This window comes from Gavialis gangeticus, unplaced genomic scaffold (genome assembly GCF_001723915.1).
Source record: "Gavialis gangeticus isolate Ggan-Ray unplaced genomic scaffold, GavGan_comp1, whole genome shotgun sequence".
NCBI classification, from domain to species: domain Eukaryota; kingdom Metazoa; phylum Chordata; order Crocodylia; family Gavialidae; genus Gavialis; species Gavialis gangeticus.
The window spans coordinates 33767153-33779826 of NW_017729028.1; the positions used below are offsets into that span (position 1 = coordinate 33767153).

Consider the following 12674-nt stretch of genomic DNA (forward strand, 5'->3'; position numbering starts at 1 on the left):
ATTGGGGGAGTCCCTGTTCCCCCGAGCGCTACCAGGAGTGACCAGGAATAACAGTCACAAGCTGGCAGAGGGGAGATTCAGACTAGACATCAGGAGGCGCAACTTCACAGTCAGGGCGGCTAGGATCTGGAACCAACGTCCAAGAGAAGTGGTGCTGGCTCCTACCCTGGGTGTCTTTAAGAGGGGGCTGGATGAACACCTTGCTGGGGTCGTTTGACCCCCGTACTCTTTCCTGCTGTGGCAGGGGGTCAGACTTGATGATCTGCTCAGGTCCTTTCCGACCCGACTAACTATGAAACTTTGAAACTAAGTGGATTTAATGGTCCTGAAAATTGGCCTTCAATGACCAAAGCCTCACTTGCAATTATCATTATTGTTAATTTGTATTACCACAGTACCTAGGGACACCATAGCATGGCATGCTGTACAAATGCCAAATAAATTATGGTCCCTGCCCCAGAGAGTTTGCAGTTGGAGTGTTACAGCCAACACAACCTCATGTCCCTCAATTCGAGCACACAAAGTTGTGAGTTTGTTGCCAGAACAGGCTGTAATTGCTGTGAGAGATCCTGATCTGAGGTGGGAATGGCCAGACTGCTGGCAGGCAGGGGATAACACAGGGATACTATCATTGGGACCCTCCTTACCCAAACCTAGTACTTCATACAGTCTTTCTTCTCATTCATAGCATGGTCCAGTCACAAGGGCATCCTTGGGATTAATGAGTCAGATACTCATCACACATGTGCCTCCATTCCAGATAAGCACATTTCAATCTTATCTTCTTCTGCACTGAGCTCAAAGCCTGTGGGTCTGCTTACTGGTCCCACTGGGCAATTCGTGATCCTCCCAGGTAATCATCCCCCTTGTTTATTGCCTCCTCCAAGCAAGTCTCTTTCATTCCTTCTCAGGGTGTGGTACCAGTCCCTTTGATTACATCAAGTGGATTTTTACCATGGCTTTTGCAAGGCTGTCAGGCCCTGCCAAGTTGAGCAAATTCAGCTGCTTGTGAGTCTTCTGGGGAGTTCTAGCAGTTAACACTTTCCAATCACAAGAGCCTCCAGCTGGGCCCATGTAAAGTTTAAGACCAGAGGTCACAGCTGGGTACAGACAGATGGAGGAGGACAAGGAGGCAAAAAGATGTCCAGCGAGGCAGTTGCCATAGACCAGGAGCAGTCTAATCCTTCTCAAGATTTTGTCAGGCTAAAGGAGAATTTTAAGAAGGGGTTTGAAGGAAAATAGGCAGCTTTGGGGAAGAGAGTCGCTCTGTCTAAGCAAGTGTGAGACAGCTTGGGGGAAAGCATGAAGGCGTTTGAATTGAAATCCAATCAATGCATGACGAAGGCTGATCTAAGGTGGGAGCTGATCCCCCAGTGCTGAATGAGGGATAACAAGAAGAGGGGCTATGGGCTGTGAAAGGGAAGGCAAACACCTTCTGTTGGGCTAGTGGTTGCACGTAGAGGGGGAGCTAGGAAAATGTTCTTTGCCGCTGCTTTCTAAATGAGCACATGCAGGGCAAGGTTGCATCAAGGATGCATTGGTCCCAGCCAGTGGAAAAGGTGCTGCAGTTATTAAGAAGTGAGATGAGATGCAAGCCAGCCGCGTGCTTGGACAGGGAAAGCCCCATCTAAGAAGCTGTAGAGACAGAGTTTGCAAGTCCTGGGCACACCCAGATATGAGGATCGAGAGAGGAGTCCAGGTAGAGCAGGGGTGGGCAAGTATTTGGGCTGGAGGGCCACTTAAGAAGTTTCCACGAGCTTCTGTAGGGGCCCCAATCTGCTCCCCACACACCCTTGCAACAGGCACCGGTTCCATGGACTGAGGCATGCAGGGAGCAGATCTGCCCCAGGGCCTGGCCCTGCACTGTCACCACCCCACGATCCTGGACCCCGCCTGCCTGTCCCTCTCCCAGGTTCTGGGCCTGAAGGACCGGCAGGATCATGGTGGTGCCCGTGTTGATTTGAGAAGGGACATCATACAAAATGAGGGCTGGAAGGGGTCTCAGGAGCTCACATCTAGGCAGTCTGGGGAAACTGATGAGGATAAGATGGCAAGACAAGGTCCCAGACACTGAGGTTCTTACTCAGGCAGGCATTTCAAGCATCTGCACTCTGCTGATGAAATCACAGATGAGATGGGCATGCCCTGTCACCAGGATGTCAGATGAGCGACTGCCAAAGATCTTTTCCGGTGAACTGAAGGAGGGAAAGTGCTCTCAGGGAACTCAGAGGAAACACTTCAAGGACTCCCTCAAGTCATCCTAGAAACATTTCAACATTGACCCAAAGTCCTGGGAAGATCTCGCACGCGATCATTCTACTTGGCGAAGCCTCGTCTATACTGGAGCTACCGTCTATGAGCGGAGAAGAACCGCTGAAGCAAAGCAGAAGTGCCAACAGCGCAAATCTCGCAACAGCAGCACGTCCGCTGTTGATCAAGCAACCCAAGGTGGCATCTCTTGCTCAGTGTGCCGTAGACAGTTCAAAGCACAAATTGGCCTGATTGGCCTTTCACCGGTTCACGGAAACCAAACCAACCAGTCATGTCATGGTCATCTTCGAATTCGAAGGACAAACAGCAAGAAGAGGTAACCCGTTTCAGTGCTTTAGCACCCTCCTAGTGAAATTTTTTCCCGTAATATCCAACCTAAACCTCCCTTGCTGCAACTTGAGACCATCGCTGCTTGTTCTGTTATCTGCGCCCACCGAGAACAGTCCAACTCCATCCTTTTTTCAACCATCCTTCAGGTAGTTGAAGGCTGCTATCAAATCCCGCCTTGGTCTTCTCTTCTGCAGACTAAATAAGCCCAGTTCCCTCAGCCTCTCCTCACTCATCATGTCCCCCAGCCCCATCACCATTTTCATTACCTTTCACTGGCCTCTTCAATTTGTCCACATCCTTTCTGTAGTGGGGGGCCCAAAACTGAACACAGTACTATGAAACTATGAAAGGAAGTTATTACTTCTATTACTATCTGCTATTACTATCTACTATCTGTTATTACTATCTGCTGGCAACACACCAATGCGCTCCCAGTATGCCATTAGCCTTCTTGACAACAAGGGCACACTGTTGACTCATACCCAGTTTATTGTCCACTGTCACCCCCAGGTCCTTTTCTGCAGAGCTACTGCCCAGCCAGTCACCCCCCAGCCTGTACTGGTGCGTGGGATTGTTTTGTCCTAAGTGCAGGACTTTGCACTTGTCCTTGTTGAACCTCAGGAGATTTCTTGAGGTTCAACAAGGTTCTTGAGATTGACTGCAGAGTTTAGGACAACAGCTACCTTTTAAGCAAATGCTTGCTGGAGCAGATCAAAATGCAGGAAACAGTTTGCATCCCCACGTGTCCACATTTGACTGGTCTGTTAGCGCTGACACATGCGTTTAACCTGATAAAGCAGGTGGGGAAGAGCCCCTCTGGAAGAAGAGGAAGGGCCGAGGATGGTAGAACTGTGTAATTCGAGGGCGGTTGTATTCAAAACCCTCATCCAAAACTTCTTCTGAGAACTCCTTGTGCAGCACCACCAACGTGCTTTTTACAGAGGAGCGGTAAAGATCAGGGCTCTCCCTGTCCACTGCCTTGCACCATGCCTGCTCCTTTACTCTGGCTGGAAGGTGCCACCAGCTCAGGATGGTATTGATTCATGCCCCCCACACCACTGGGCTCCATTCACAGAAGCATCAGCAACTGTCCAAGTTCCCAAGGGCCGTGCTTCTCCAAGGGTGTGATCCAAAGCCAGGAGTCTTCCCCTGCGAAGCTGATGTAAAGTGCAATCCGAATTGGGTGTTGTCAGACCTTGACTGCGCTTCTGTCCTCATCCAGGTACTGGGACGTCCTGCGGACAGCTGGCAAGGCAGGGAGGAGCTCTGCAGCCGGAGATCACCTCTTGCAGCAGGGGGACACAGCAGTGCTGCGGATCCTGGAGGCTTTGGTGCAGAGCCTGCCGCACCTGGTGCTGCAGACGTATGTCTGTGCTGCTGTGGAACCTGCAGGCCTCGTCCCAGGTCGGTCTGTGCAAAAGCTGCATGGCCCGTCCCCCACAAAGGCATCCTGTGGTTCTTCCATTTTCCTATTGCAGCCCTCACAATGGACATAGTCCTGCCAGCAGACACCCCCCCAAAGACTGCTTGGCTATCACTCAGTGCCTCCTCTCCTCAGTAAGGCCCAGCTCTTGTCTGAGTGGGTAGCATGGTACCTGGGAAGGAATCTGGGGCCCCAGTGGTGTCAGTGCACCGAGCCTCCAGCCTCCTGGAGCTGGCTTGCTGCTTGCTGAGGGAATCCCTGGGTGTGCTGGGGGCCTTCGTGGCTTAGGGACTGACCATGGCGTCCAATTTCTAGAACTCTGGCCATTCGTTATAGTCCCTGATGGGCAAGTCGGCCCTTCCTGCAGCAAATACGGTGCTGCCTTCCACAGTTTGGGAGCTGCCATCCAAAGTACAGGGAGGGGATCAGGAGCGTTTCATTTCTTTGGCCGACCACCTAAAAACTTAGGTGTGTGATGACAGTCCACCTAAAAGCCACGCAAGCCAAAATGAGCCTACTGGAGAGTGCATTGTAGCTGAGGCTGCTTGATTTTCCAAGGGATTGAACAAGCATGAGGACTTGATGGCTGTGATGCTCAGGATGCAGTATCTGTTGACCTTAAAGAGCTTCCCAAATGAGGTGATGGCTGTATTTTTCTGACAGGGAAACCAAGGCACAGAAGGGTTGTGACATGTCTGAGGTCACAGTGCAAGTCCTTCCAGAGCCACTTTCTCTGGCCCTCCACAGGAGGAGATGCTGTAGCTCAGTGGCTCGGCCCTTTCCTTCTAAAAGTCCCAAGAGTCCCAGGTCCTAATCTTGGCAGCCCAGAGTCCTTCCAGGCTGGGAGCAGAGCTGGAGTGTGGGGGCAGACAACTTGGCTGCCCCGGGCTGTCCATCTGGCATCTACCACAAGTACCAAGCTCCCCACTGCACACACCAAGGGTCTCTGTATCATCCTATCCTATCTGTTAATTGAGAGGGTCTCTTTATCATCTCCAGTGCATAAGGGATCTTACTAGAAGGCTCTTCTGGGTCAGCTGAGGCTTCGGAGCATGTCGATAAATGCATGTGCTACATCAGAGGCCAAAGCACCCCGATCTCGACCCACACCTCAGCTTGGTGTGCCAGAGGCAGATGGTGGGGGAGCCATGAGGGGCCCAATCCTCGTTGCTGGTAGCGGGTGCACACATGCCTCTGAGTGGACGGTAGGGAAGGGACCGGGGTTGTCCTGCAGCGGCCCCTTCCCCACTGTGTGCCCCATGGCATGCATACAGCTGCCACTGCCATGGAGCCCAGCCAGGGCTCTGGAGCCCAGTGCAGCTGTTTGCAGCTTCCCAGCTGCCTGCCACAGCCAACCCAGGCTCTGGGCAGCAGCAGCAGGCAGCCAGGAGGCTGCAGAAAGCTGCATTGGGGTCTGGAGCCCTGGCACTGGTGACTGCGGTGGCTGCACATGCACCTCGGAGCTCATGGCTGACAAGGGACTGGGGTTGCACTGCCCTGGCCCCTTCCTGGCCATACGATCTGAGGCGCATGTGCAGCTACCACTGGCACAGAGTCCATCCAGGGTTTTGGATGCTGGTGCAGCTGTTTGCGGCCTCCCAGCTGCCTGCCACGTCCAGCCTAGGCTCTGGGCAGCTGCTGCTGGTCACAGAGCCCCGGCTGCTTGCAGCAGAGCTTGTAGCCTCCCCACTGCCTGCCGCGATCAACCTGGGCTCTGTGGCTGGCAGCAGCTGCCCAAAGCCTGGGCTGGCTGTGACGTGCAGAGCAAAATTGCCTTGTGTGCCATGCTCTGGTACGCATGCTGGGAATTGCTGACCCCTGCTCTACCTGTTCGCTACAGCTTCTGAATCAGAACTTCCTAGACCTTAAATGCTGGAGGCTGCAAGTAGGAGAGCAACAGGGGAAAAGACCCTGGTCGTACCCTGTTCACTCTCCCTTACAGCTTCGCTTTCTGCCAGCATGTGACGTAGGAGACTGGGCAAGACGGACCTATGGTCTGGCCCCAGTAAGTACCAGTTCTTACGTAAAGTCTGTTGCAAAGAATGCAAGGTGTATGGTCACCTAATAGGATGGAGAAAGCTGGAAGGAGAGAAAATGGGGCAGAGTTTATAGTGGCAAACAGCAACAGTTCAGCAGAGGAGTGTTTGGTGGAATAGCTCAGCTGGAGGGCAAGCCATGGGCACTAGGGGCTGCATATCAGAAGTACTGGACCCATCATGGGGCTCTTTTCTCAGTGCCTCCCTTGCTTTCCTTTGTAGGCATCAGTGCTGGACTGTCCCTGCTCTCCCTGTCCTGGGCACTGGTCTCTTATAGTCGCTTTGCATGCCTGATGAAACCCGGACATCTCTACATGCCAGCGGCTGCCCTCCTGTGCCAGCTTTTGTGGAGGATGGGGATGCTGGGGACCCGGGTCATGGCTCTGGCTCTGTTTGCAAGAGTTTGTCCTATCTGGGTTTTTGCCGTTGCAGGTAAGATGAGATTTCCTGTCGGGACTTGTGCAGGTAATATTCTCCTGTGTCTGCCAGGACAGCTGAATTCTCCTGTCACTCACCTACGCAGGGTTGCATCAACCTAGGACTGAAAGGAATTGGTGAAAAGATACTCAGAGGTTTCTAAAAGGAGGATCGTGTCCTGTACCACACAGGAAGGCAAAAACCCTGACTAACTTAAGGGGGAAAATTCCTTCTTGCCCCCCAGTTTGGGATCAATCTGACCCTTAACAGAAGAGCAAGACCCTCCAGCCACTGAGTTTTCTAAGTAACAGCAGAAGCTTCAGTGCACCCCAGTTCAACCTTGCAGCTTAAGCTGTGCCCAGTGCCCCAATATGGCAGAGGAAAATCAAGCCTTCCATAGCCCAGTAGTTTTCTGGAGGCGGGTCAGTGAACTTGAGGTTCATCTCTTCTTTCTGGTAAATGCACAGCTTTTGAAAGGTGTTGGTTGACCCGCCCTTACTTCTGCAGTGTAGCCTGGGCCTGGTTTTCCTTATGCTGGCTTATAGAAAATGGCACAAGGAAGAGAGTCTGTTCATTTGGGCACTGACTCGGGTTACTTGGTACAGGAGCATCTACTAGCTGGTTCCCTACCCGGTGCTAATTTGACTTCTGTCCTTTGCTCTCCTCTCCCAGGTGCTCACTGGCTAGTGATGTCTTTCTGGGTGGTGGCTCAGCAGACAGACATCATCACAAGTCCCAGTCGCTGGAGACTGTTTAACTGCCTGGTAGGAGCCACGTATATCTTCTGCTACATTAACTTCCGGGACGGCCCCTCCAGGTACAGGGTGGCTGTGTTTTATGCGGTAAGTGCTCTGACTCCCCGGCTCTCGTGTTACTAGCAAAGGAGAAACAGAAACCATAAAGGACTAATAAAACTGTTAAGACCTGTGACAACTTCTGGGTGCCCTGTAACATGCCTATATAGTCAGGGTTTAATAAACTATATAGGAAAGGTCCAGCAGACCTGTTCAAAGGGCTTCAATCTGTGACCTTTCCATAGTGCTTCAGAATAAATGTTCTCTCATCTCTGACTCCTAATAGTGAGGTTTCCTGGGGCAGATGTTTTTTGCTGCGCTTTGCAACAATCAGCTTTTGCCCTGAGGTGTGAGATTTGATTGTCCTTATTTTTAGCCTGTGAAGCTACATTTTATGATGGCAGCTTCATCTTCCCTGCTGCCGGAGCAGATAACACCTGCCACAGCATCCAGCCAAGGAGCAGAAGCAGCAGAGTAATTATGCTGGCAGAAAGGAGGGCTCTACGGCTGTCGAGGTGCTTTGCATGGAGATGCACTCCGTTTCCCTGGCAGAACTGCAAGTTTGCTGGTGAAATTTTATAGGACAGATCAGGCCTCCATCTTCTCAGAACTTCCTTAAACCCTCTCTCTGTCGCATAGCTAGAAACCTGCACTTCTTATCTCTGTCCGGACAAAAGGAGAAAGTATCTTCTCCCAGCCCAAGCCAAGTGTCACAAGGTGCCTTACCCTGGGAGAGGACCATTAAGTTATAATGACCCTCTATTGTCAGTAGTCATCAGCACAGCTTTGTCTAGTTTTGGGCACTGCACTTCAAGAAGGATGGAATTGGGAAGAGTGTAGCAGAGAGAAGCAAGAAAGATTAAAAGTCTGGAAAACATGACTGACAAGGAAAGGTTGGAAGAATGGGATTATTCAGTCTGGAGAACAGAAGACTGAGGGAGGGTTCGATAAGTCTTCACATTCCTGAAGAGTGATAGTCAAGCCATTGGTAAAAGGTTATTCTTTGTGGCTGCAGGGGACAGGACAAGAAGCAATGGATTTAACCCAAAGCAAGGGAAATTTAGGTTGAATATTAGAAAGAACTTTCTCTAGGGAGGTGGTTAAACATAGGGACAGGCTACCAAAGAGATGGTGGAATGGAGACTGGACATTTCCAAATCCTTGGAAATGTTTAAGGGCAGTTTCGACAAAGAATTGACTTGGTTGGTTTCCCTAAGGATGATCCTGCCTTGAGCTGACCTGCTGCAGTCCCTTCCAGCCCTACTCTTCTAGTTTGGCAGATGGTTTGCATCACTGGAAGCTTCAGAGTAAGTGAATGCACATGGACAGAGGCATCTATAAAGAAAATCACCTAATAATTTATTGTCAACAAACAAAAATAGCAAATGGTACTGGCGGACTCCTCAGATCATCACGATGCTCTTGCAGAAATCTTCGTTTTTAGGAACCACAGAGAGGAAGTGAATTTACTGCTGATGCGAGGGGCTGACCGGCAGCTCCTGGGAGCTCATTCCAAAACCAGTAACAGCTATTTCCTTTTTGAGAAGTGCGTGTCATGGCTGGCACCGTCGTCTCTGCTGCTGGTCCCAGCTCTGCACTTATGCCCATGCACTGGTGGACCAGGGATGCCACACAAGCTGTCACGTGTTTTTATGAGCCACGTTTTGGTTCTATTCAAAACTCGTGTGGGGAGAAGACGAAAGCGGGTGGAAGGAGTTCAAACTAAACAGACAAATCCAGACCTTTGCGTGTGCTGTGTAACCTGTGCCATGTTGGAAGGGTGTCTGCAACCCGCAAATGGGGTGCAGTTCTGTCGTGATGGCTCTCTTTACTCTCCCCGACAGATCATGCTGGTTGAAAACATCCTCCTCTTGTTGGTGGCTACAGACCTGCAGGGCGCACTGTGGAGTAGCCTGTGCCAGGCTGGGGTTGTCCTGTCGGGATTCGTTATCGGTAAGATCTTTTGTTTTCTCACGCTCTGAATCACTGCCTCTCTGTGTGGTTGGGTATGTGGTGGCGAGCGTGGTTGAAAAACCCCAGGAGTAGAAACACTATTGCTGACCATCGGCATCCTCTCCCAGGAGTGGGTGTCTAGTTTGGTTTGTTTCCTTAAAGCTCTAGATCCTGGGTTCATCTGATTACCTGAACTCAGTGTCTGCTTTCTTCCTGTTAACTTATTTTCTGAGCCCTTGTGTCTGCACAGAGAGCTTGGAAAAGGGAAACCCAAGTATGACCTAACAGCTCAAAGCAAGAGACAAAGATGCTTGTTTTAAAATCTTGTCCTCTATTTTAAGTCAGTCTCATGACTTTGGGGGCCTGACCCCTGACTTCTGAAGTTGGCAGTGCTCTAACATGGGCACAGTTCCTCATAGGATGTCTTCTGGTTTGGCACCTGCCAAAGAATTGAGGAGGGCTCTAAAAGATGAGTTCCTTCCTTTGGGGCAAAAGCCTCCTTGTTCCTGTCCCTCCATGTGAGGGTGGAGGAAGAATGGGGAAGCAGCTTTCTTCACCCCTGGAAGACCCACTGTGGGCAAACTTTAGGACTCCAGTCTCGGATAGAGGCAGGACAGGGCAGAGCTAAGCAGCGTGACTGCAATTCTGTCTCCTGGCTCCGACTGCAAAGAGATGAGCAGCTAACACTACCAATGCCTCACTCCCTTTATACCCACCCCAGGAGGGCCCAGTTGCTGCAGACAAAGTGGGGCAGAGAAGTCACACCTCATGATTGTCCTTGTACCCATGGGGTTGCCCTTTCCTCTCCATGCTGCCCTTTGCAGAGTTGCTAGCTGTCATTTTTCCTGCCCTTCAGGTTGGCACACCATTTCCATGGCAGGGGGATGCTACACATAGTTGCTCATGTCCTGAAACCCGTGTCTGTCCTACTGATCAATATGGTCTCATTGTTTTCTTGATCTCTGCCAGGTCTCTGCATCCAGGTCTTGTCTTGTACTCAATCTTCAAGTTTTTCTGGGGTGAGGCCATCATTTTGTCCCATGTCTAGTGTCTGGCATGGGGTTGTCTGGTCCCTGAGCAAGGTGTTGCAATCAGTCTGATACTACTGCTGACTGACCAGTTGGGTTGAAGCCCCAAGATGGATTTTGTCCACAGGTTCTCTGCAACCGTATTGTATCTGAACACTGGCATGTAAAGAAGGCAACCACATCAGGTCCCTTTGATTAACTAAATTTGCAAAGCAAACACAGTCCCAGGACTTCGCGCAGTTGTGTTCATCAGCACTGGCACTTCTGCTTGGATGCCATGCGTTGTCCACGTTTCTCCCTCTCTCATGCTGTGTGCTATGCAGAGACGTCAGTAAGCCTGTCATCCTGCACCTCTGCTCTTTTTCAGGCTGTGCGGCACTGGTCATTTACTATGGCCTACTCCACCCCAAGTCGACAGAGATCTGGCAGAGAGCCCTGAAGACATCCTGCGGCATCACGGCTGCTCGAGGGAATGGGCCAGAAGGATCCTCTTTGCCATCCAGAAGCCAAGCGGGAGGGCGCTTTGCATTTCCAGGCCTGGAAGATGTGGACTCCTCAACAGTGGTACCTGCCTGGTCTGTACCCAGCATGCAGGGTGACTCCTCGCTGGGAGAGCCCAGTGGCCAGACTGCCCTGAAGAACAACTGGGCCAACCACCACCACTGGCTGCTGGTGAAGCTGGCTTTGAAGACCGGAGACGTGTCCAAGATCAATGCTGCTTTCGGGGACGGGGGCATTGGGGAGGTTTATCCTGTAGGTGGGGTGGTGAGTCAGTACCCCGACGCCAAGGCTGGGAGATGGCCTGTTACTCCTAAACACCGAGCGGGGAAAGAAAAGCAGCCAGTAGCTGAGAATGGAGCTGGGGAAGGCCTGAGCAGGAAAGAGGAGACTTCTTATGTGACTTTGGCCAGCAGAAAGTCTGGTAGTTTGACCTCCGTAAGAACAGTGCAAGAGGCAGCAGCATCCGGCCTCATGGCATCCAGGGGGAAACATGATGTTCAGAGCAGCCAAGAGAGAGACAACTCCAATCCACGCCTTGGAGAGAGCAGTGCTAGAGGGGACCCAGACTTGTTGTCCCCCAGCCACCTCCCAGCAGGAGCAGCCCAGGCACACGAGGGCTCCACCGTGTACTTCAGTGCTGACACAGGCAGCATTGCGCCCGCTAGCACAGGAAGACATGCATGCAGCGACTCTGCCAAGGGCCTCACAGAGCTGGAAGCGGGTGGCAAGGCTGTACTGGCTAACCTGGCAGGTGAAGGAGAGGACTTCCCAGTCCTCGTGGCTAACATCAGCCCCATACTAGCCACGGGCTCACATAGCCATCTGCAGAGCCCTTCCTCCCCATGCTTTGCCAGTCCCTGCAGTGCCTCCCATCCCCCCGAGGAAACTTCAGAGCATGAAGGAGCCCTGGGGGCACCGTGTCCCCACTGGGACACCCTGTCTGTTGGGATATGGGTGGCGATGGCGAAAAGGAAGCTGAGGCCAGCTGAGGAGCCATGCTTCACATCCACCCCCAAGTCTCACCCCGCAGGGGAGGACTGCAGGTGGAGGGAGACGGTGGAGGGGATGAAGCTCGCTGCAGCGCTGGAGTGAGGCTGTGCAATGCCTACCTGGTGCTGTCTCTTTGGTGTCCAGCTGAATATTAATAACCTACCCTTATACCACCCTCAGGCTTGCACGGTTTTTGTCTCGGGGCTCTGGCCCTTCCTGCAGTGGACCTGTCATTAGATTTCCCCTCCTTCCTTTCTGCCATGCCAGATAACTTTGCTGCTGGGCTATCTCCTGACACTCAGGCTCCAACCTTGGTATGCGTTTCTCTCTTCGACAGACAGGCATTGGGCATCACAGCAAAATTAGACTGCGGCAGAGCCTCTTATCAGCCACGCTCCACAACTCTTGCCTCATGGAGATGGCCTGCCAGTCGAGGACTGATGTGTTATGCAAGGGAATCCTCTGCAGGAGGCAATGAAGGAGGTGACCCAGCAATGGGATGCAGGCCCTTCCATGGCACAACATAAAGGCACGAGAGGATGAATTGTCCTCCCTACTTTCAGTGGTCTGTTGGAGCTGGCTCCAAGTAGATAGTTGTTGGCTGTTGCTCTTGGTCATCTCCTTTCAGGGACAGTCATCAGAAAGAACCAGGTGGGCTGTAGAGAGACAGTATGAACCAGTGGATGGAGCAGGAGGCAGGACAGCTGGGTTCTTGTCCCTGCTCCACCCACCACCAGCCTACCAGATCAAGTTGGGCTAGTCACCTTGCCACTTTTGTGCCTCAGTAGCCCCATTTTACAGATGGAGAAGCTGGCCTTCACTGCCTTTTCCTCAAGTGCCTTTAGCTCAGTTGATTCACAAGGCTGTAAGAGAGCTGGTTTTTCATAGCTTTTTAGGGTTGGAAGGGACCTTGTGGTGATAAACTGCAGTG

The 12674-nt window shown here is 51.9% G+C and overlaps 1 protein-coding gene across 1 annotated transcript in view; it reads left to right on the forward strand.

Moving 5' to 3' along the window:
* Window positions 1-12183, forward strand: part of XKR5 (XK related 5) — a 23165-nt gene extending 10982 nt beyond the window's left edge. Inside the window, exons 3-7 of the mRNA XM_019520922.1 lie at window positions 3824-4005; window positions 6283-6492; window positions 7150-7319; window positions 9116-9224; window positions 10620-12183. Coding sequence (XP_019376467.1) covers window positions 3824-4005; window positions 6283-6492; window positions 7150-7319; window positions 9116-9224; window positions 10620-11845 — 1897 coding nt within the window. The 3' untranslated portion in view covers window positions 11846-12183. The remainder of the gene's footprint in view (window positions 1-3823; window positions 4006-6282; window positions 6493-7149; window positions 7320-9115; window positions 9225-10619) is intronic.
* Window positions 12184-12674: the final 491 nt, after the last annotated feature.